This window comes from Meleagris gallopavo, chromosome 10 (assembly GCF_905368555.1).
Source record: "Meleagris gallopavo chromosome 10, MGAL_WU_HG_1.1, whole genome shotgun sequence".
NCBI lineage: Eukaryota > Metazoa > Chordata > Aves > Galliformes > Phasianidae > Meleagris > Meleagris gallopavo.
This window is the reverse complement of record NC_139413.1, coordinates 15,995,235-16,020,658: the sequence shown is the minus strand read 5'-3', so window position 1 is coordinate 16,020,658 and position 25,424 is coordinate 15,995,235. Positions and strand designations below refer to the sequence as shown.

Here is a 25,424-nt window from a genome sequence, read left to right as displayed (position 1 = left end):
AGGCACGGTGAGACTTTTATGGAAGAATGTTCAGGAACACGTGGCTGTTTTCTGCTGAATTCTCAAGTTTTTTATCAGTTTATGTAAACACTTCTCTTTTTGCAATCATAACTTTTCTTCACAGGGAGTAAAGAAAATCAAGTATTGCCTTGGCATCTCTGACAAAAAACCTTTGTCTGATTGAGCAGAAGTTTCACAGTAAAACACTTACTTCGGCATTTTCAATAAATTTAAAATAGATGTGTTACTTGCTTTCCTAGATCGGGTCATGGCTGGCTGCTGGTACATGGCCCTGCCACAGATGAGATTGGTTTTGCCCAGGTTATGTTGACCTGGCACCTGACCCAAGTTGTTATCTACTGATAATAACCCAATTAGCAGTCAGTGTCATCTACGTTGATTGTGCTCTCCCTCTTCCCTCAGCTTTGGTTTATGGCCATTTCTGTAGGCCAGAGACTAAGCTAGATAAACCTTTGCTATTTATGTATTCATACGTGCACCAACACACATGATTTAACAGGCTACTAAGAAACAATATACGGAATCTACGTATTTATTGAAATCACAGATCAATGTGTCCTTTTCAGCTCCGGTCATGCTGACCAGGAATATTTTTTAAATGAACAAAGGTTTCATAATCATTCTGTAAATATTTTATCTTCCAAAGTAAATGGCAGCAAAATGGGAACAATTAAAATGTGCAGATTCTCAGCAGCAAGGCAAGAGGGATAGAAGTGCAGGTCAGCTAGAACTTTCACATTCACTACAGAACCAAATACAAAATGCAGCCAAGTACCTGAATTGATGCAGGCTTGCAGCCAACTTCATCACTAACAGTGATTTGTATTGATAACACAAGAACACATTCACAAAATTGTCTGTTCAGTTCGCAAAATTGCCCTGCGCAGCCTGGGGCCCTGGGCTGCCTGGTCTAGTATTAAATGGGGAGGTTGGTAGCCCTGCCTGTGGCAGGAGGGTTGGAGATTCATGATCCTTGAGATCCCTTCCAACCCAGGCCATTCTGTGATTCTGTTCTAGAAACGTCAGGAACGTGAAAACAGCTCATCAAGTACTCTCAGAAATGGGAGATAAACAAAGAATGAACTAAGAGAATGAATGAGTTCTTGTCAACCCTACAAAAAGTCCTCCAAAGCAAGCTGGGTGGCAGTTGGATCAACAAGATCAAGCATACATGGTCTTCTGCACTGAAGGATGTTTTTAGAGGAGCAGCTTCCAGCAATGCAATAAATTATGATCTTCGAATCACACAAAAACACTTGAGTTATATTCTAATTCAAAATCTATGACATACTCGTTCTTTGGTTATTTTATTTCTGTTTCCACAGTAGGACTTACCACAAGAAAGTATACTGTGGCGAAGTGTTTTTATGACAACAATGCAGTACATTTTTCTATTTCAGTAGTTGCTAGTAACTGCTCTTTCTGGATTGTCAGTCCCACAGGTGTTGACTTTTTCAACTGTATTTCATCTGGACTTCAATTCCATTTGGAGTTCTCCTACATCTGTTTGGGAACTGCTACAGAATTCACATCAGAAGACTACACTGTTGTTGCAGGGATTTGCAATCAATCAATTTATGCTCAGGCAGACAAGTGTAATTTGTGCCTCAGTTGATAAAGTGTTCACAACAGTGCACAGCCAGCCCTTCTCTATATTTGTAACAGATTTTTTATAGTTGACCCTTTCTTTATAATAAAGTTATGTTTTATGTATTTCATTCTTTATCACCTACTTCTCTCCCAGATTAGATTGGTGGGAGTGATGGTAAAGAAGAAAGCATGTCTCCACCCACAAAAGCTTCATGGTAACTCCAAAATAAAAAAAAAAAAGAAAAAAGAAATGCACATAAGTAGTAGAATTCAATGCACACAGCATTCTCCTTGTCCTGGAATCCCGGAAATATTTTCCATTCAAAAAACCTGTTTACATTGGTATTATTTGGAGATTTATTAAGTAGTTTCCTTGGCCCAGTTAAAATATATATATATACACAATAACCTCTGAGAAGAGCAAGAATATGGTCTGAGTTTTTTCTACACACGTAGGAATGTATTTGTCCTGCTGCATCTACGTAGAGCAAATCTGCAGCAGCTACTAGAAGAATTACTTCAAATGTAGAAGGGGGCTGTTTTGTAAGGAAAAAAATTCATAAGCAAAGCTTTTTTTTTTTTTTTTTTTTTTTTTTTTTTTGCTATGCAGTCTGCAAAAGCTATTTTGTATCGTTCTCAAAGAAAGAAAATAAATGAAAAGCTTAACAAAGGTAAACTAAACCTGGAAAATAACTTCCCCTACTCAATTAAGCTTGAATTTATAGTAGAAACATTCCCATTATGTAGACTGAAAAAGAAGCCTAGATAACAGCACACAAAGCATGTTATATTTAACAACTTTGTGAAATAAAACAGAGATTGTAAGATTCATCTTTTCAATATCACACACAAGTGTACTGTACATGTCATTTTCACTAGCACTCCCTCTTATGTAGGCCACTTGCCCCTCAGATAGACACATCTGTGTAGTGACACACCTGCACAGCATTCATGGGAGGAGTCTCCCCCTTTGCTATTCAAAAGTCTCTGATTAAGTAGGCTCCAGAAGTTCTAATGCTTCACCATGATGAAAACAACGTCACCATAATACCATCCAGGTGATCTGCAACACTCACACCATTATTAGCAGCAGCTGCACATTTAGAAGCTTCCTCATCTCTGCACAGAGTTATCCAAAAACTCTACGCAATGCTCTCCTTCTTTATAGAGAAGGAACTGACCCTGTACCCATGCCCATGAGACCAGCTCAGGACTCAACTGCATACATATTTCTAGCACAGTTGATTCTTCCATACAAACATTCAATAAAATTTCCACTTCTATGATATAGATCACAGAGAGTTTAAAAAAGTTAGTACAATATAATTAGGTTCCTAATCGTTCAATAGGCACAACAGATTAAATAAGTTAATATATTGTTTTGCTCTTCAAAAGTACTATTATCCTCAAAGTCATCATCAAGAAAAATTGCTTTGTAAATTGTCCAAGTATGCAGCAAGAACATGTTTAAGTGCCCCCAGAAAACATTAGAGAACAATAACTTCAGGACAGCAGCAGCCCCTAGTGGCATCCTCAACTCATAGTGGCATGTGTCAACTACGGATTTACAGATCTTGAGTAAATTAGTTTCAAAATAAGAATCTTGCAAGTAAATTACTGTTCTCTCACTTCAAATCATAGAAAATCCTGAGTTGGAAGAGATCCACAGGGATTGAGCCCATCTCCTGGCTCCTCACAGGATTACCAAAACTCAAACTGTTGTCTGAGAGCACTGTCCAAATACTACTTGAACTCCAACAGTTGATGTTATGACCAGTGCCCTGGGGAGCCTGTTCCAGCACCCAACTTCCTTTCTGGTGAGGCATCTTCTCCTCATACTCAGCCTGTACCTGCCTTTACACAGCTTCATGCTGTTATCAGTATGTATATTAAATTTTTCAGCTTATGTCTTTGAGTATAATTTTAGATACAGGTTTCTACTCTTTTATGACTAATATTTATGCAAGTTCTGTCCATTACTGTGGGGAAGGCATAAGCTCAGCAAAACTTATGAGTAATGATCACTTATTTAATGAGAACTGGAGAAATACATCCTAAAATAGTCTTTTTAAAAATAAATACAATGGGATGATATTTGTATTGTTTTCCCTATCTGATTGCCTATGCAGAAAAAGTGCTAACCAACAAGATCAGTATATACAGTCCTGCTTCTTTATGGATGCAGAATGGTTCTTGCACAGCAAGTATTCCCTGCAGTTTGCACTAACTACTACTTCAAATCAAGCAGTAGCTCAACACACTGAACTAATCAGCAAAAACTCCAAAACTTCCTACCATAGCTCCTTGGAGAATTCTTTTCTTGTCATTCTACTGCTATTTTTTCAAGTATCCCAGTCACTCTGTTACATCCAGTTGTGGATTAAGAGCACAGCAGCAACACAATATCAGCGAAGTATTCTAGGTTTCAGAGTTAATTTCCTCCCACTGACCTGAAGAAGTGCAGAAGTTTCTTAGGCACGTTCCAAAAGCTTAATTTGACTAGGGCCAGAGCTATGCTCACACATTAACAAATGCTTGAGCAACCAAAACAGAAGAGATGGACTTGTAATGGACAAGGAAAAGTACATGAATTGACTAGGGAAGGAGACTTTGAAACATCTCATCTGTACACAGCTATTTTTAGAAGGTTATAAACAAAATAGGTTTCTCTAAGGCTACACCAAAAATTCTGGAGCCCACTAAGATGAAAAATAAGCAAAACAAAACTAGCATCAAATAGACAGTGAACCTTGATCCTACAACCATGATAATTTAAAAAAAAATTTGCATTCATAAATCACAGAACCAGTTTCTTAAAACAGACGTACACATTTATTTTTTACATTTGAAATAATTTTATTCCTGACTGAACCACTGAAAGTCCTAATGCATCTGTAAACCAAGTATCACTATAAAACAATTTAAAATACCATGTAAAATAATATTATGGATGTATGCATTTCATTTCATGGTTTCTCAGCATAATCATTTTGTCTATTTACAAATATATAAAGATTTCACACTTTAGGTCATCTGAAATATCAAAGAGGTATTTTCAAATCACGCAAATTAATAAATATAGAACTTGTTTTGTTAAAAATCTACAGTATACTGTACATTCAAGTTGAGGCAAAAGAAGTTTTAATACCAGTTATGCTTGAGATGTTTCTCAAGATGAGTGTTTCCAATAATTAAACCATTCCTAAAAGTGCTATCTCTGTCTGTGATGAAAAGAAACATTAGGATCCAATATTTCATTACAGCCAAAGTTTCAGACCATAGTTTCATTCACAGAATCACAGCTTCTGTTACTAGAAAAATATCAAAGCTTTAATATACTTTTAAATAAGCATCTTGCAAGAAAAAGAGGCAAAAAATGGTCTAAAAAAAATTAAAAGCCATGTGCACACACATACATACACAGCACAGCTCAGCTTACCACATAACCCTTCAGAAGAATGATCAAACTCACAGCATCCTGTTACACTTTAGAACAGTAAGTTTATGAACATCTCTAACAAAACAGCAGGCAACCCTAGGAAGTCTAAGGCAGTTGTTCTATGTGCAAGTTTCTACATAGCAGAGTGCCAGCTTCAGAGTCTTCCTGGGACTGTGCATTACTCAGTTTCTTCCTTGTCACTTTCCTCCCACTGATTTGGCTTGCTGTCTCCAGCAGGTTTTTTTAATGCAGCATTGAAACTGGTAAAAAGATAAAGTTACAGCGTAAATGACTGCACATTCAGTTACAAATTACACTTCAGAGAGAAGCACAATACAGTTATGATATGATGCTTAACATATTCTTCTACATATCAATCACAAGACCTAGATTAGATCATTCTGTAAGTTATCACAATTTCGTCACTGCTCTAAATAGCATTCAGCACCATGAAAAACAAACAAAAAACCACAAGAAACATCCACGACATCATTTGAGATACCTGTTATGTGAAATATACTGAGAAGTCTGGCAGGATTCAGCTGAAACAGGACCACTCAGCATACAGTGAGGTTTTCTTTGCTGAGACGTTGAGTTCACTAGCCGATTGTCTTGGTCAGAAGCTGGAAGGCATACATATAATCAGTTAGCTGACACTACAGTTGAAAACATTTGAAGGATTAGATTTAAGTCTTCTATCAAAAAAGAAAGGACAAACAAAAACGAGCACAACAAACACTTTCCTCCCAACTTACAGCATGTCTGTAATAATAAATAGAGCCAGAAACACCAGAATTTGAAAAAAGATAATTATAAATCAAAAGCTTTAGTATACAGTTTTAAATCTCACAAGTTGCTCGAGATCATTAGAATCAACTCATTCTTCATGGGCAACAAGGCAAATGATCTGTTCCTAGAAATAGAAATTTTTTCTACTGTGCAAATGAATTATATCCTAACCATCTTATAGGAAAAAGAAGGAAAAAGCATATTACAGTAACATAATTTGAACCAAATACTTGCTTCCTATGAAGGCACTTGGAGTTGTCACATTTTCAGAGTGCTTGTAATCAATAGACATACTTAAGAACTGTTGCTTCAACCATGCTCCTCTATCTTCTTCAAATGCTTTTCTCTAGGAAAAGAAATGACTTTTACAGTTATGACCACACAAACAAGCTTAGTCCACATTCAATTTATGCTATTCCATATAAAAAAATAAAAAGTTATGGAATATCCATGCAACTCAGGTTAAACAGTTAAACAAAGGTCAACAGTTAAACAAAGAGTTACAGTCATATAAGCATGCTTTTGATTCCAACAAGGATTAGCTGAGGAAGTATTTATTTACAAGCCAAACCCCGTGGTTTGTTTCAGAGGTCTGAATGATCCTTTCATTTCACTGTTCTCCACTCCAGTGACACAGTCTCTTACCACTGTCTCCTGTGCTCCCCCATCTTCCCCCCCGGTCTTGCACTACCTCGTGGAGATACCTCTAATTTCTAGGCAGTTGCTAATAAGGATTACTGCTTCAATCTTAGTCCTCAGCTTTTCCATAAACAAATACAAGTGACATTGAAAATAGCACTGATCACTTCCATAAAAAAAAATTGAGCAGAAAGAAAGGTGATGTTTCCTTTTTCAATCACTCTATGATGAAGGCTTGCAGTATTGCTTGAACTTTCTCATTACTCCTTTCAAATTTAAGTATTTTAACATTCAGAAGCACAGGTAACTACACTTATGTTGTAACATGGTCTTAAATATTTCAGGACAAACATTTATTATCCGTCAAAAATAACAAAGCCAAATTCAAGATCACATTAAATTCAAGAATTCAATAAAATGTAAGTAAAAGAAAATGAAAAAGTTGAAGTATGCACGATTACATATGTAGTGACCCAAGTCAATATTTGTCACTGTGTGAACTACTGTTATACCAGTGTCTCAAGTAAAAATTCAAAATATTCTATGTTCTTGACCTTTCACTTTCCTCCCTGCTAAATTTATAGTCTTCATGTTTTGATCTTGACTATTGGCCAGACAAAAAGACGTGCTAGAGCACATTTAGAGAAATACCCAATCCAATTCCCTCCCTATATAAGTCTGTTTACTGACCAGATTAACTACAAGAACATAAAATGGCCCTACTGAGGCAAAGATATATTTTGGCTTTCTGCAAAACTGCTTTCCATGAAAATCTAGAAATCTAGACTCTTTGAGAATTCAATACTGCAGCCAAATCTAACAGTGATTTGCATAAGCCTTGCTGTCTTAGGAAGCTAAACTGAAACAGCCTCTAATCAAGGATTTAATGAATAAGCAGACAGGTCTTTCAGAAGTACCTAGATATTTTCAAAGCTGCAAGAAAAATAATTCATCTAGTTGCAGAAAACTCATATTCCAATACACACAAGAAATTTGGTGTTTGTCGTTTTAAGTGCCAGCTGAATGATCTGCTGCAATGACCAAAGCTGTGTTTCACAGAGTATGAGAATGAGCTCTCTGTATAGAGATACAAGCAGACAACGTGTATTAGGTAGTTTTTAGTGTGTATTAGAGTTATTATTATACTCTCTTCCATAGGAGTTCCTTTTCTAATACCTTTCCACTTTTCTAATACCTCTAGTCCTAATCTAATAGCAGCTTCTGTAAAACTTCTTCGTTCCTTCTCAAAATTCTTTTTTTGTTCTTGAAACAGTCTCCATTCTTCCTGAAGACGCTCTCTTTCTTCCAGCAAATAGCAGTCCTGTAGTAACAGAGTGGTGTCGTCATCACATGGAGACATAAGCTGTTGCTGTAGATATAAATACAGAAATAGTAATTTTGGAGTGACTATTAAGTTGTTTAGAATTTCCATAGATTCAGTTTCATCAAAAAACAGTTGAAGATTGATAAGTGAGCTACACAGTTGGTAGGGGCAGAGTTTCAAGCAAAACACCTCTGGCCTCATCAGCCTTCCTGTCTATTAACCTCTCCCAGAATTTCTCCTACCAGGATTACAAATTCATTAAATTACTAATCAACTGAATAACCCACTTCGACCAACCACCAAGACATCCTTTTTAAAAAGCACTGTCAATAAAAGGAGAAAAACCTCAGAGGTGAGCAATAAGTGACATTAAAAAAATAATAATTCAAAGGTCTTGAAAATAACAAAATTTAAAGCCTGCTACCTGTAAAAGTTGTTGCTGAGTTTTGATCATTTCTTTACATTGCTGAATTTCTAACTCTAGTTTTTCAGTTTCCAGCTCATGGTCTTCCCTCGAGATTACATCTTTGTCATTCATAGCTCCTGAATGCACACGTGACACTAAGGGAGGGGGAAAATGGGAAAAAAGTTACTTAGAAATAATTCCTCACAACACTTAGGACTCAAAGCAATAGCAAAGATTTTTAAGCTGTAATAGTTTCATTCCAAAAGACACATTAACCACGCACTCAAAATTACTATTATCAGGACAAACGATCCAGAATTGGTGCTACACACATAATTAAGCACTACTGTTGTTTTTCCTGAGCTGAATGTTACAACATTGCCTCAAATTTTACATTTCTTCAGGTAAATCACAAGTCTGCACTGCAACAGCATTGCACGCACACACACACACACACACACACAAAAGAAAAAAAAAAAACAACCAACCCACCCCCCCCCAAAAAAAAAACCCACCACCAACACACCACAACTTGTTTCAGCATTTATTTAAAAGAAAATCAGGACAAATTAAGAGCTCTTTTCAGATACTTTGCTAGCCTATCCTGAGCCGACTACTGAAGGGCCTGTATGTTCATAAGAGTATGGCAGTAACTATATATATAACATAGATAAAAAAGGAAAGATTTTTTCCTCGTGTTCTATGAAATAGAAACAGAGCTAACAGTTGGAACAGTGTGCACATTTTTAACCCAGAAAGGGAATGAATCATCGAGGAATAACATGTGTGAGATTAAATAATGTAAAATGTGGTTGTACAAAGATACAACTACCACAGCATTTGTAATATGCCAAGTTTTGATCCCCTGATGACAGTTTAAACACTGAGAACATGGTTATCTCTATAAATTCAAGAATTAAAAAAAAACAAAAAAGTGACTCCAAGAAAACTGCAAATACTTGAATCTTTTCTCCTGATGCTTACAATTATTTTTCAGTTAGTATACTAACTGTATACAATTATTATACAGTTAGTATTACTCAGAATAAGTGATCTTAAAATCCTTTCTATAAGAACATGTCTATACCAGAGACCACCTGCTCTTTTATTTGCAACTACATTCATGACCTTCTCACTCTTATTCCTGACTGCAAACATCCTTGTTGTAGCAGCAGCATTTGCTTACACTGGAAAATAATACTAGGAAAGAATTTTATATATTTTTAGCTGTCTTTTAATGCTGTTTAACAGCTGGAAATGAGAGCCCAGCACCATACCATCAGCTAGTTCATTTTAGAATGCCAGCAGAAGCAGTAGAGATACGGCTGTGACAAGCTCAAACTCTAAGAAGGATCTATGTATCACATATCACAATTTGAAAGAAACTAAATATCTGCAATTACTTGAACAGCTCAGACAAATGGGGAAATACAACCAACGTTTACAAAAGATGCTCTGAAAATAATGTTTCCTGTTTAAGTTGGCCTAAGACAGCAGAAGCAGATGATGGTGGCAGGGCAGTAGATGTTGAACCTTCCCACCAGCATTCAATTACATTTTGTTGCCATGTAACAGATGGCAGCAGAAAGGCAGTAACGGCATCTGACATGGAAATGCATATGAAGCAAAGGTGTGTCATTGAATTCCTCCATGCAGAAAATTAAAAGCTTGCTGAATGTTTACGGAGACCAAACACAGTGGATATGAGCAAAGCAAGATGGTGTGTGGTGTGCTTGGTGTGCTTCAGCAGATATAACAGCATGTCACCTCCACTAATGCAGATTTTTTTTTTTTTTTTTTTTTGTAAGCAAAGCATGACAATAGGTTCTTGTTCATTGCTGGCAAAAGCACATAGCTAATGATGGCAACTACACTGAAAAAAATGCTATTTTGTAGTTCAGAATTTACTCTATTAAATAGTGCTACTGTGCTCTTTGTATCTGTTATAGTTCCCATGGAAATAAATAGGGAGCATTACTTTTGGAGTGACCTGCATATTACAGGGCATGTATTTCCAAAAGAAAAATAAATTCTTTCTGAAGAAAGCTGTTTACTCTGTCAAACTACAGCGTGCCTGTTCTCAGGATAAAAGACTTGCTAAGGTGATTGCTTTCCTAACTTCCCACAATTTAAACTCACAAAGAAAAGGAAAAACACAAGTCTTTTCAAGGAGTTTACCAGGTCATAGTCCTTTCCATTTCAGCTTCCACTTAGTTCAGACATACAGTAACGTAAAACCAAAGAGATGACCAAATGGAATTATCAGCAGCATTTTATGTGTATGTGTAAGAGTTAAACATCACCTTGGTTATCCAGCTTTTCAACATGATTTTTCAACATTCTCCACTGTTTTCTAATGCTGTTGGTAAGCTGCTCTCGCACAGTTTCACATGACAGTTCCCACATATTCTCTTTATTTAACTCTCCAATGTCCTCCTCTAAGTCTGAAAGTACCTGTAGAAATAGAAACAAAGCCTGCTGCAAACCATCTTACCATTCAAAAAATACATATTTAAATATGTACATGGATTTGTTTTACCAAAGAAAAGTAAAATCCTTATATACTGAAAAGATTTTTCCAGGTCCTTCCATTGCAAGCCTTCCAAGAAGAATTTTAATAACCAAATGGCTCCAGCACTGGAAACTATCAAAGACTTAAGCTTAACAGAGGAATACTTACTGGCCCATCTTCAGACCTTTCTTTAGGTTTTTGTTTCTGTGGTGGAAGAAGTGAAATAATCTCTTTCTTCATTTGCTGAAGAACTTTTTTCAGCTCAGCATTTTCCAATAAAAGTTGTTTTTGGCGTTGCTCATAGTCATTTAGCAGAACTTTGTACATTTGTTCTTCATTTCTGGAAGCAGAAATGTAACAGTAACAAGGTGACAACATAACAAATACTGCAATTAATGCTGTTCTAAAACAACTACAATTTCACCTGGCTTCCGTCTTATCAGTCCTCCATGCACCTCTCTTCCCATCAGCTCTACCAACATAATTTAGAACTTCCATAGCTACAAATGAAAAGAGATTTCAAAGCATGAAACAATGTGCAATTACACACATATTCAGATGACACTTCCGTTACCTTTTGATGTAATTACTGCCAAAAAGACTACATTACCCAAATATCCCCCTCAGTCTTAAGACCGAAACGAGACCATGTTGCCCTGCTTAACAAGGCAAGAGTAAAATAAACAAAGATAGAAAGAAAATTGTGTTTGGAAAGCCAGGGTGGGGATGTTATTCTATCTTACCTATGTTATACACTTCTTAAGAACACTCGAGCCCTCTGTTTCAGCTTTTATGTAAATTGTGTATACATTATTTTAAATATTACATCAGAATAGTAGTTCAAGCTCAGTTCTCATTAGCTCTCAAGGAAATAGGGAACAGACTTAAGATCTGGTTATTTTGACCTCAGTGATATTTCAATTAGCATTAATTAATTTGAGTAAAAAACATGCCAAAAGTTTTGTTCACTTAAGTGTGAGGCTTCTGGAGATTACTGTGCAGATACTAAATTACTTTCTGTTGCCAAAATAGGTGTTCCTGATACAGTGTCCTAATGTGGTCTGTTTTACTTGCATGGTTTCAGAAAAGCAAAACCAACTCAGCCACAACATGAATAGTTGTCTTCTGGCTCAGCAAACTAAACCAGCTCACTAAAATATGACATGCTATAGATGGCAAACAGCTGAGAGTGTTTTGGAGGGTGGCAGGAGGGATAAGAAAATAAGAGTAGGACTTCCTTTCCAATGACATCAGTTAACACATTTCATCTAACAAAAATTTCACAATATATTTAATGTTCCACTGGGTACTTAAGCACTGGGGAAAAGGGATATGAACATACCTAAAATCAAATATAAACATTTTTAACATACAAAGTTTCTATTTTGCCATAGCACTCTACTTACCTATCTTTTTGTCCTTTTTGTTCATGACCAACTGATGTAAGCGTTCCTTTAGTTTATTGTATTCTCTCTCTTTCCTCTTCATATCATGATTGTACTGTGTAGCTCTACTTGAAATTATGTTCTGTAACTTCTGAACCTAAAAACAATCCCACAAGATTTATTCAGCTAAAGCTCAACATAGACACATTTCTTCAAAAAACAAAAAAACAAAAAAACAAAATAAACAGATGTGAAATGGTGCTTACACTAAACTATTTCAGGATAAAGGAACTGACAACAGAAATCAGGAGAACTCTCCCAGCCTACAGATTCTGACTTAAGACTTAATTACCTCAGGAAATTGAGTTGCTTTTATGCACAAACCAACATAGTAAATAATACTTTATAATGTAACAGTCCTTCTTAAGAAGAACTGAGTACATTTTTTGGCAATTTGTGCGATATCTTCTTCAATATCCTCATTACAAAGAGAAAGACGTTTTTGGTTTCAGTAAATAACATTTAGTACCTAATTTAACATTAAATTAGGTTTATTTAGGTTTACATAAAAAAATAACAAACTCTTTGTTCCTTTTGGACAAGGGGATGGGAAAAGAGGGTGATACTATTCAGGCCAAAAGAACATTACAACAGATCACAAAGCACAATAGTACCAATAGGCTGGAAGGATTTTGACTCAATTTTAACCTTGCCAACATACAGCTAGCTTAACATGCCTCAGGTTTTTTAAGCTGGAACTTTTGAAGTTCATTACATACAGATAACGCTGTGATTGCCTGCTGAATATTTATTAATGAAGAGAAAATTTAAAGAAATTTAGGTAAACACAGTGTGGTGGGGACCACATGGAAACAAATGCCAAAGATAGTGTTTTCTGAACTGGGTTCTTCCAAGACTCACAAGTTCAATGAGCATGTGCTATTCCCCACCCCCCACCTTTTGTGTACTTCTACAATATAACAAAGAAAAAGTACTCCCATACATGTGCATTTGAGAAAGTGACTGAATCCTATAGTTCCCTCTTACTTCTATACATTTACAAAACATAAAATAATGTATAATCAAAAGCATAAAAAAGCATAAAATTGTACATGCTTCTGTAGTACACTCTAATAGAATCATAACATGGACCTATCCATTATAAAACGTATTTAAATTGGTGTGCAAGATGTCAGTTTCACTTTGCTGAGAGACAGCGTTCACCAGCAGAAAACAAAAAACATTTAATGTGAACAGCTACCAGACACCTTGCAAAATCATCATTGAAAATCTACATAATAATTTGCATTGATGTACATAACTCACTTCATCCTTTTCATTTTTAAGTAACTGGTGCAAATTCCTGTTCTTGCTTTGCAGTTGTCTGTCTCTTTCCTGAAGGCCAACTATTTCCCTTTTAGATAACTCCAACTGCTCCTGGAAAAAATGTTGACATTTGAGTACCAATAAAAAAATAGCTAAGGATAAAAAATATTGGGAAAAAAAAAAAAAAAAAAAAAAGGCTAAACCATCTCACTTGAGACAAGTCTTTCTGCATATTCTCAATCCTTGCATTCTCAACAAGTTCTATTTTCTGGACCAAGAACTAAGATTCTTCAGCACAAGAAATACTCCCACTCATAAAAAACAAAGATTTAGCTTGGTGTTTAATAGATTATCTTATACAGTTATTGCTTTTTTAATAAATCAGGACTCTGTAAGCATCTATAACTTAGGAGTAAGAGGAGATAGTAAGCAACATGTAGGGTTGGGAATGATTTTAGTGGAGTATTTCTCTTACATAAACAATGGAATAATATACATAGATATGCAGGCTGTGTCCACAACAAAGCAAATGGGACAATTTTTACATAAATTTATGTAAAATTTACATAAAACAAAGCTTAATCTAAGTTTTGCCAATAGATTCAGAGCAATCTTTATAAAAAGGCTTTGTGGGCAGTTACCCAAGAAATCCAATGACAAAAATAAATGCAAAAGACATAAGGAGAAGAGTGACAATGCATACTAGTAAAGTTACCTACACAGGGTTTTTGATTTTACTGATTACGGTTATATTGTGAATTTATCTTTTAGAGCTGGGCATATTCTTTCAGACAAACTGAATGAGCTGAACTGAAGTATTCAACATTTGTTTTCCTTTATTAAAGAAATCATTTAAGAAAACTTCTAAGCAAGATTCAAGTTGTCTTATGAGTTCATACTTCATTAAGGAATTTTCAAATGAAAAAAATTCAAAGCATTTATAGAAGTACAATTGCAAATTAGTACTAGGGAGGTCAAAAAAGAAATATATTCACTGATAACAAAGTAGAGTATCTGTTAAACACAAACACTGCATTATATACACACACAATATATATGTATATAGTGAAACCATCTTGTTTTCTACCTTTAATTTAGCATAGCAGTTCTGTAAGTGATCCATATCGCTACCCAGTTTCAGATGCTGCATTTCTACTTCTTCCTGAGCTCGAAGGTTCTTGTGCTGCAGTACAAGCAATTCATTCATGCAATTTATGATTGATATTAAGTTTAATTCCTTTCCTTTGGACTCCGCATAAATAGATGGAAAGCCCAGTGTTGTCAATTCCTGATGAAAGACAAATTGGAGAGGCTGGTGGAATAAATAACTAGATAAATCTCCAAGATAAACAATATCAGTTGAAATCCTATATAAGATGACAAAAAAAAAAATTCTGCAAACCACTTCAGCTTCTGAGCATTAAGAAAGAAGCCTTCCAAATACAGTGCATCTTCATTACCAAAACTGACTTAAAAACATTTTCAAAAAGCTTCCAATAAACAAGATGTGGCTTACCCTGTTGAGATAGGATATGCTCTGTTCAATATTCTCTTCTGTGCAGAAGGCACTGAAAAAGCTGTGCATGCTTTTGGATGAAGGCAGTGGCAAGCGTAGCACTTGAGAGTTCATGTTTGGGGGAGATATCTTTTTCTCTGAGGTATATTGAAATATATTTTTGCTATCTAAAAGTTAAAAACATTAAGAAACAATTCAGGACTAGTAGTTTAGGATATCACATACAAAAAACTTAAATCAAATCCCTTTACTGAAATTATTATTCATAACTGTTCAAAAATCTAGAGCTTAGAACTTCATCTAGAATGTAATAAAACACAATAAACATATCACAACAATAATTTTAAAAGGACAGTTAAAATTCAACTGCATTCCAGCAGCATTTCTATTAAAAAAATTATTGTACTATTAGACTGGTTAATATAACATTAAATAAATCTCATGTTTAAAACCCTAATGTCTCTTTAGCAACTATAATACCCTGGTAGAGTTAGCACACTTACTAAATTTAAAATATTACCAGTTTACCTGATGACAGCACTGGCACAGTTACAGTCTTCCAATCTCCCATAGCAACAAAACAGGCAGGGTACCTGAGCAACCCGTTCAGCAGTGAAGTATTTAGTACAATTCCTGGCAATCTGCGTTACGTAGGCATCTCCTAAAATAGTAAGAGTATTTTAGATTAACAGCTAGAAGATTAAAGTAAGCATGGGAGACAGACTACTAGACCTAAATCACGTGACATTTTTTTCTTCTTCTTTATACTGTAAAGAACACCAGAATCACAGTAAATATTATGCTGTACAAGTGATGCATCTATCTATACTGAGGCTCAGGCTTCATTACGTCTTTTAAACCATCAGCTCAGACTTAAATGCCACCTGCACATGAAAAGAATAAAGACACCGTAGATGTTTCTGTTGATGTGGGTCAGAGAAAACACAGCAAGCCAAATATCCAATATTTTTCTGCCACATAACCAGAAAGCAATTTTATCAAGACAAATTTCTGTGAATCTTAACATGAATCTGTCTTAGTAAGATTATTACTTAAAGAATAAAGAAGAGATTTATTGGCAGAGAGAAGACAGAAGAACTTCTAATGCACATTTAGCTATTTAACTTAACCTATACAATTCACTGTACTGCCTTTACACAGCTATATTGCCTTTTCCCTGGGAAGCTGCTTCATTCTTTGCAACATTTCCAAAATTGCTGAAGGACTGTAGAATAGAAAAAGCCTTATTCCATTGGCACAGCCACTCAGTATAGCACCTTCCCTCTGAAAACAAAAAGAAATTCACACATTCATAAGATGCATGAAGCATCAGAGCTGGTGCACTGCCAGAAATTTAAAATCCAGCTCTGACGTTTAAGATCTAGACAGCCAACCTACAGGAAAACAAACTCTTCATCTGTTCAGAAAAGAAGACTCCCATTTTTTAAAATTACAACTATTGATCAAAATCTCAAGTCAGTTTGAGATGGACACCATAGCTTTTAAAGAGTACAGACAAGTTTGCTACTAACTCCTCCTAATGTGCTATTAAGCGCACTCTTAGAAATGCAACTTCTGAAATGCTGACACTAAAACCTTGCTTTTTTTTTTTTTATCATTATGGGGAAAGCTATCACTTGGAAAACCAAACTGCTGTCTATCTAAGCAACTAGACAGTTGCGGGTGATCTGTTACCCACAAGGTTTCTTGTAAATAGAGAAGAAACAACAAGAATCTCCTTATTGACATTATAAAGTGTGCAAAACAGCATTCAAATGAACATCAACTTTTTAAGAGGTCATACTGGTGTACAGCCATGCCACAGAATGTTCAGCACTAGAAAATAAAATATCCCACTGCATATTTCTGCAGATTCATAAATATTCCTGGATGGAAAGTACATAACTATTTCTCAGATGAGAGGAAAATGTGCAGAAAGTATTAAATTACATATCAGAAAGTTCACATAAGACACTGAGAAAACACAGTAAGTGTTGTAACAATCTAGTGGCTATTCGTATTCAAAAATGAGATGCGTCTGCTTTCCCTCCGCGCATTCACATTTTTCAGCATTTTCTTTCTGTAAAACTAAGATGTGTTAAAAAAAAAAAAAAAAAGGATATTCAGATCCTAAAGGAAATGACTGACTTTATGCCTGTCATTTCTGATGTCTGTAAGGCAGTCTTCTCATTTTTCCCAATGAAGTCAACTGTGCTTTTAAAAAAATGTAATTCAAAGACAAAATAAAATGAAGACACTTCTTACATGCTTATTTGGCTTCCATTGGATCCATCAGATAGAGAAACCTGCAAATGAAAGAGTGGGAAAAAGGAAAATTAAACTGCAAGTATATATAGAAAGCAATCCTGCATTCTAATAAAGAATTTGAAACTCAAAACATACAAATTCCATTAACGGCTGTTGGAAATTCTACAAAAATACCGCTAACACTTCAGATATGCTATTAATTTCAAATCATCTGGCTTCTATTCTTTAAGAAACCACATAAGCCATAAGAGATCTTACCAGCCAAATTACCTCCAAGTACAATAACACCAACCCACAGGTCTTTACACCAAGAAAACTGTTTTGACACAGCATCTATTAACCCTCACAATGCTTGACTGGAAGTGGAAACAGGACTAATGCAGGTGGTGGAACGCAATGATTCTCCACATTTTAGCTTCGCAATTTGCATGCTGTGTTACTCGCAGCAAAAGGTTTTCAGGGCTCCTCTTCTGTGAAGCTTTGTTTCAGGTACACCAACAAGAGGATACAATGAAAATGAGCAGAAAGACAGGTTCAGAAGGATGTCTAGCCATTATAGAGAATGCAAACATACAGAGGGAATTTGAAAACATCCATCTAGACAATGCAACTATATTCTTCTCACACGTAGGATTATAGAGCTTTTTGACTTGAAAGGGCAGCTAGCAGTACAGTACATACTGTTCAATACATCAGACTCACAAACATACACCACAAATTCACTATCTGGTGAGCTCTAAACTAAAGAACTTCAACTGTTAAACCAACCCCAAAAGTAGCTTAAATTGTTCCATGGCATCAGAAGAATGCACTAGCTTTGGAGCAGTTATCTGTTAAGAGCACAGTCAGCATTTTGTACTTGCATCATCTCTATATACTGTATTTAGAACCACACTCAGATGTGCATGAGACAATCCCCATGTCAGCTGCAGAAGGGAACGCCACAAGCCGTTAGTTCCGTGCTAAGACCATCTCGTCAGTTCCACGTGGCTTCTGCTGCCAGTTCAGGACCTCAGCAATGATTTTTAAAACTACCTCATGATTAAGAATCATCAGCTACATTTCCTTGTCAAATCTAGGCAGTTTCTCTGGAGCAACACAGCTCAAAATAGACTCACTGAAACATGCAAGAGCTACAGATGAGCATCCCTAATGAAGATAGTGGGGATGAAAAACGAATTCAGATACACTGTATTCATAAGAAACTCCACCTTTAGTACTCTACAGTACTTGTTTTAATCACCACAACATATGGAAGAATGCATTCAATGCATATCTGAAGCAGTATTTGTTTAAATATAGAAAAAAAATAAAATAGCAAAGATTTTAAAGTGTTTTGGGGATCTCTCTAGGCTATCCAACTTAACACCAGAAAGCTTTAACTAAAGGGCCAAGAGGTTTCCTGCTTCAGCTTTTTGAGGGGGAAGAGCAGAAATTGAGTTGTTTTTCTTGTTTGTTTCCCTCACCCCATCCCCAACCCCCTTAAATCCTGTTGGTAAAACACAATGAGAAGCTAAAATAAATAAATAAATAAATAAAAAAAAAAATCAACATTTGCTGTTTCCCAGAATCCCATACTAAAACTAAATATCTATGGATGGGAGAGAAAAGAACAAGTCTCTCAACAGCCCAAGCTACTGTGACTACTTAATGATTTTCTTTCTGTGCCCACTCTGCCTATGAAGCTATTTCACTAACAGGGTTAGTGACTCACCCAAATATCTGTAATGACCCAGTGCCTGCCAGACACTACTTTGCCTATTGGCAGTGACACTTTTGTTCCAGTGATGAACAAGACCTTGGAAGGTCTGGGGGCCAATTTCACATGGTTGAACACAGTGGCAGAGCCATCCCACTGCAACTAAAAAAAATATCTGAGGAGAAAACAAAGAAACAAAGTGTCCCCCTCCTTCCACCAATAGACATACAAAAAAAAAAAGTACAGAAAGCTTGATTAATACCAATAATCAAAGAATCGCTAATGGGAAAGTACACACACACAAAAGAAATCCTGGAACTTAAAGCTACCATGATAATACACTAGAACTTAACCCTGGTAAATGCACCTGACGTTTTGCTGATATTTTTTTTTTTTAATCTTTAAAAAAGCCTATGGGTATAGCCCTATGAACTCCTACATGTTTCATTAACGTGCATCTTTCTTTACTCTGAACTTTGAAAGCTACACTACAAATAGAGAAGCAAAAGTGGTTCTTAAAATCACTGTTTTATGCTCTGGGTGCAAGGGAGAGATTGTCAATGACTGTGGCAAGATTCAAGATAAATCAGATAAAGCGAGCCTGAGTTCAGACTGTCAAAATCCAAAACCCACAAGCAGTAAGCACTAGGATTATAAACTTCACACATCACAGTACACTTCCAAAAATCCGAGTATCATTTTTAAACTTGAAAGCAAGTAGGTGTATCTGAATTTATAAAATTCTTTCAGGCAACTCTATCAGGAGAGAAAAGCTTGTAGTAGCACTGTATCACATTACACCATCTGGTCATCTCTGAACTGCACTGGGTGAGACGATGACTGGATGGAGATAAGTGACAAGTGATGTCACTCAGGAGTCAGTACTGAGAGCACTGCTCTTTAACATCTTCATCAATGACATCAACAGTGCAATCGAGTGCACCCTCAGCAAGTTTGCAGATGACACCAAGATGTGTGGTGTGGTCTGACATGCCTGAGGGATGGGATGTCATTCAGAGAGACTTAGATGTGCTCCAGCAGTGGGCCTTGGTGATCTCTATCAGGCTCAATAAATCCAAGTGCAGGGTCTCGCACTTGGGCAACTCTCACTATCAGTACAAGCTGGTGGATGTAAGGATGGAGAACAGCCCTGCTGAAAAAGACTTGGTGACACTGGTGGGTGGCAGATGGGCATGAGCCATGCATACGCAGCCCAGAAAGCCATCCATATCCTTGGCTGCATCAAAAGAAGCATGGCCACCAGGGCAAGGGAGATGATTCTGCTCCTCTCCAATGCACTGGTGAGATATCATCTGGAGTACTGCATCCAGATGTGGAGTCCTCAGTACAGGAGAGATGTGTACCCGTTCAAAGCATGAATGGACGAGGGCCACAAGAGTGATCCCAGGGATGAAACGTGAGGACAGGCTGAGGGCTGAGGCTGTTTAGCCTGGAGAATAGAAGGGCTCCAGAGAGACCTGAGAGTGACCTTTCAGTATCTAAAGGGGAGGCTGTAAGAAAGAAGGGAACAGACTCTTCAGCAGGGTCTGTTACAGTACGATAAGGGGAAATGGTTTCAAACTAAAAGAGGGGAGATTTAGACTGGACATAAGGAAGAAGTTTTTTTTACAATAAGGGTGGTGAGCACTGGCACAGGTTGCCCAGACAGGTGGTGAGTGCTCCATTCCTGGAGACATTCAAGGTCAGGCTGGATGAGGCTCTAAGCACCTGATCAAGCTGTACTTCCAACTCAAAAGATTCTATGACACATGAAAAACACATTATCTGGTAACCCAGAAAGCTTTTTCCCTAAATTAAGGTGGATAAGTGAAGGCAATCTTTGAAAAGAACTCTCCTCATCCCTCAATGTTACATTTTTCCATGACATTGTGAGTCAGCATCAACCAAAAAGCATCAACCAAACATTTCTCTTCCATATATTAAGTACTACAAGTTCCAACATATACACAGATTTTGACTTCAAAAAATGAAAGAAAATTAAAGCATTAGTTAGTATTTACTTAAAAGGCAACATGATTCCTTCTAATTACAGTAACATCCCAAGCTGGGCTGTGAATCTGCTTAAGGCTATTACATTTGTCTAGTAATCCACAGATGCCAAACAGATGGCTTTTATCCAGATAAATCAAAGACATATCAGTCCATGTAAATTTAGGGTGCATACTAGTCATCACATTATAGGTTTACAAATGTATCCCTGATAATGTCACAAGAAACACACTTGTTTTATTCATGCAATCATCTTGAAGATCCATCCATCTCTTCCCTAAAATTTTGATAAATATTCTCTCTCTATGGCTGTTTTAATAACAAAGTTGACAATTAGCACTAGAATATAGTTCAGTTTTGGTGGTAACTGTATATCTGAAAGAGTTCCTTTACCTGTAGAAACCTATTACAATTGTAGTGACTTTTGTTAATACTGTAATTTCAATTGACAGGTCCTGCAACCAAAGCAGACTCCAGATATTTCCTCCCTGCTCTTACAGTACTGTGGCAATTAAAAAAAGAAAGAAAGAAAGAAAGAAGGGGGAGGGAGGCACAAAAGGGAGTGTCCTTCCACTTACTTAAATTCAAAGCGAACATTTCTTTAACACGTGCCAGATTTCCAACTAAATTTATCAGTATTGCCAAAAGTAACCTCAACAGGTAAGCCCACCACTCAGCCTGTGGGTACTGCTAAGTCTTCTTCACCATGAGCATAGCAACCTAGAAGATCTCTTACCTACATTTTTCAGATCCATTTTACTTAACAAGTTGTGAAAAAGTTGTAAGAATAATTTTTTCTTTGATATTCAATAGGTAAAACCACACAAAAACATACCCTTAGAGCTGATAAAATGTGACGTTTGATAAATGTTTTCTTTCTGCCTTTGTCCCAAACACTCAGGTTACAAGGACTTATCTACCATCTCAACATTCAGCTCTACCTTCAATAGACACATAAATGTTATCAGTGCAACCTCTGAAAAAATTGGAACACATGGAAATATTTCATCTGGCTCCCAAAGTCCTACCCCACACTGAGCTAATACTACCGATCTTTGTACCAGAGTTTTCCTGTTGCTGAAGATTCCTATTGCTAAAGAACTATTTCTGCTAATCTTCTGAATTTTATTCCTCTGTTGAAATAAAAAAACATTTGTACATGTAGCAGATTATTCTATTCCAGCTACAAGGCCTTCGCATATCATGAATACATAAGAAAGCCTCAGGAACTCTGTCTTCTGTAGTTCCTCTTTTTCCTGAACTCAACTTTAACCAAATTCCATACCTTTGCTGTCTCTACAAGTAGAAAGCATTTAAAGAGAAAGGGGAAGGAGTGCAAGTCTCACTAGTTCCTAAAGCTGATAATATTTACAGGGCAGAGCCAGATCTCAGCATTCCAGCTCTTGGAAATGACGCAATTCACAAGGTTCAGTAGCATGTAACCTGTATGGTAAAATAGGTGGCAGGTAAAATAAATGGAACGCCATCAACGTAACTACTTTCTCTAATGAATGTCAGAAGATTCAAAGAACGGTTGCCCTGTAGACTACACGAGTCAGAGCAGATATAAGCTGCCAGAAAATATGACTGGTGAAATGTCACCGTAACTTAACATGGAAGAAACATTAACAAGTCTGCTACAGTGCCCTGAAAGAAGGAATCACTCAACATGCCTGGGCAAGAAAGCATAACTGGATTTCCAAAAAACTTTTCACAATGTTCCCTACCAAAAGCTCTGAAGCGATGCCAGGGGATTTAGTAATGACTGATTATTGGTGGAGAAAGAGAAATGGTAGGAAAAAGTAGAATATTTTCCCCTTCCTCCTTCTTTAAGTATCATATAAGTGTTACATGAAAGCCCCAAAGAAAATTAGATCAAATGGGATCTGTTTGTGGCTCTCTGCTGTTGGGAGAACTTTCGAAGGTGCTGGGCAGGTCAGTGAGAAAGTTTACTCATGGTACAGAGTTATTCCGAAAAATAAATACTAAGATCGAATGATAAGAACCCCAAAAGGTTGTATGCTTACTACACAAATGGTAAAAAAAAAAAATAAATAAAATAAAAAAAAATCCACGTTTGTGAACTATTATTATTAGGAAAAAAACACCACTACACCAACTCAGCTATGTACTTAAATCAACAGGCTCTAAGTTAAGCATTATCATGCAAGAGATCACAGAGTCACAGTGATTACTCCTCTGGAAGTAACAAAGGCAGTTAACAAAACATTGGAGCCCAGGACAGAAAAAATGAACATCATAATGGCTCCATAGAAACACTGAGCTTCCCCAGTTGAAATAGCACACATCATTATGACCTTCCCTATACAAAATGCAGGAAACATATGAAAACGGTGGAAGAAGGCCAGCCAATGCTTCCATACAAAAAATTAATAAGCAGTGACTTTTCCACTGGAGCAGCTAGAGAAATAGGACAAAACATGTACAGAAACATGTAAAGAAAAAAAATTATTGCTTCGTTTAACATAGAGCTATGCAGAATGAAATGAAACATTTAACATGAAAGCTGGAAAAGAAGCACTGTCAAATCACAGACTCGCATCATTATATGCTGGGAATGGGAACTATATAACCTGGCTGAAATCATATGAAAGGCACACTTCAAAAGCTATTGAATTTAAGAAGAGAAGCAAGCTCTGCTCAGAAATCCTTCAGCTCCACAGTGCAGTACGCTGGAAGGACACTCAGAGACATCGCTGCTCAGCAGCCTCTGCTGATCGTCTTCTCCTTATCATCTGCTGCCAGCTGCTTTCAGAGACAAGCCGAACCCAAGGAACCTGGGATTGCCTCCTGTGCCCTCTCCAGTCCGGCCAATGACTGATACTACGCTTTTTCTCTCCCAGAACAGAAAGAACGTTTCCCCCCCCCCCACTACTCTTCTGAAACCTTCATCAACGGCATCAAATCCCGTTTCAAGCTTACTACTAACATTTACCTCACACGTTCACGTTTCATTCTGCACTCCTCCCGATTTGAGTCATTCCCCTGAAATTCCCGAATTCCTACGATACTTAGCAGCACATGGAGCTCTGCGTAACCACCTCATCGCAACACAGCGCTCTGCGCAAACGGGGGCTGCAGCAATACTACGAGCGCATCCCCTGTTACAATTCGATCCTCAAATTGAACGAAGCCTCGCTGCAAACACAATTTTTTTTTTTTTTTTTTAAATGAGGCACGCAAGCAAGCCAAAGCCGCACAGTCAGTGCCTCCCACCGCGCACAGCCGCCAGGGCTCCCAACCTCCCGCGGTCGCTGCTCGCCGCCCCGCGGACACCGCCAAGGCGCCGGGCCTGCCTTCCAGGGACGAGCTTCCCTCAGCCCTGCGGGTCAGCCTGGGCCCGCCAAGGAGCGCCCGCCACACCGCGGCGGTCGGCGGCGGCTTCCCCGGCGGGCATCCGGAGCCAGGGCGAGCCGCGACCGCCCCGCCGTCACCAACGGCCGCGCAGCGCCCGTTACCCGCCGCGCCCGCCTACCCTCGCCGCCGGTGAGGAGAAGGGGCAGGAGGAGGAGGAGCCCCGCGTAGCACCACCTGCTGCGGCGAGCAGAGACGGAAGACAGGAGGAGGGACTGGTTCCCGGGCCGGCTCCGCGCAGCCCCGCGTCCCGCAGCTGCCGCCGCGTCGACCCCGCGCCGGGCCCCAGCGCCGCTCCCATTGGCCGGGCGGTTGCTAGGAGACCTCCCCACGGGTCCGCACCGCCCCTGCGGGCCGTGTCGCACCTGCTCGGGGCGGGACACCTGTTGGCGGGCCGAGGCCGCGGGCAGAGCGGGCGGCTGCTGTGTGACAGACCGCCCTGGGGCGGAGCCGGGTGCGAACGTCGTCTGCTTCCACATGAAAGAGTGCAATAAGCGTTTCGTTCGGCTGTGTTGGGACCGGCTCGTCTGAAAAACGCATTTCAACGCTGGCTTATCGAGTCCCACCCCTAAAACGTGTCCCTCTGTGCCACGCGTCTCTTAAACACCTGCAGGAATGGGGACGCACCATATGGTCGCTCTCTCCGGAAGAGATCCTCTCTGTCCTGACATCCAGTCCGAGCCTCCCTTGGTGCGACTCCATCGTGTGCTGGATAACACCAGTTAGCATACTCTGCTATTCCGAAAGAAAAATGATTAACCACAAACCCAATCATTTACAACCCACTGTATACCATCGCTATCTTGTGAGTGTGATTAGTTTATAAGACTAATTAGAGGAACGAAGAAATCCTACAGGTCTTTACCTCCACGTGTTTTTATTTGACTAGATTTTTCTTTGCTTTTAAGTATAAAAATTTCGTTTGAAAGATTCTGGAGTCGGAACAAAACCTTTAGGGATCCATGTTTCCAATTTTACAGCCTGTACACCCCCTTTCACTCCAACAAACTAAGTTGCAAGATCACATTATCCAGCATTACTTCATGAAATCTATTAGGATCTTAATAAAAATAACCCAAAAGAACTCAGAAAAATTAATTGATTAGTTATAATCCATAGCAGATG

The 25,424-nt window shown here is 37.9% G+C and overlaps 1 protein-coding gene across 1 annotated transcript; it reads right to left on the bottom strand.

The window, feature by feature from the left end:
• Nucleotides 1-4,420: 4,420 nt before the first annotated feature.
• On the bottom strand, nucleotides 4,421-24,652 carry SSX2IP (SSX family member 2 interacting protein). Its single transcript, XM_085231344.1, has 15 exons — nucleotides 24,421-24,652; nucleotides 17,213-17,253; nucleotides 15,476-15,608; nucleotides 14,948-15,114; nucleotides 14,519-14,719; nucleotides 13,432-13,542; nucleotides 12,127-12,262; nucleotides 11,145-11,220; nucleotides 10,889-11,060; nucleotides 10,512-10,662; nucleotides 8,227-8,363; nucleotides 7,674-7,847; nucleotides 6,074-6,185; nucleotides 5,553-5,673; nucleotides 4,421-5,310 (listed from the first exon to the last, which is right to left on the bottom strand). Exons 3-15 carry the CDS (start codon nucleotides 15,516-15,518, stop codon nucleotides 5,229-5,231), a joined length of 1,683 nt encoding a protein of 560 aa, XP_085087470.1. The 5' UTR covers nucleotides 15,519-15,608; nucleotides 17,213-17,253; nucleotides 24,421-24,652; the 3' UTR covers nucleotides 4,421-5,228.
• Between the last annotated feature and the right edge of the window lie 772 nt (nucleotides 24,653-25,424).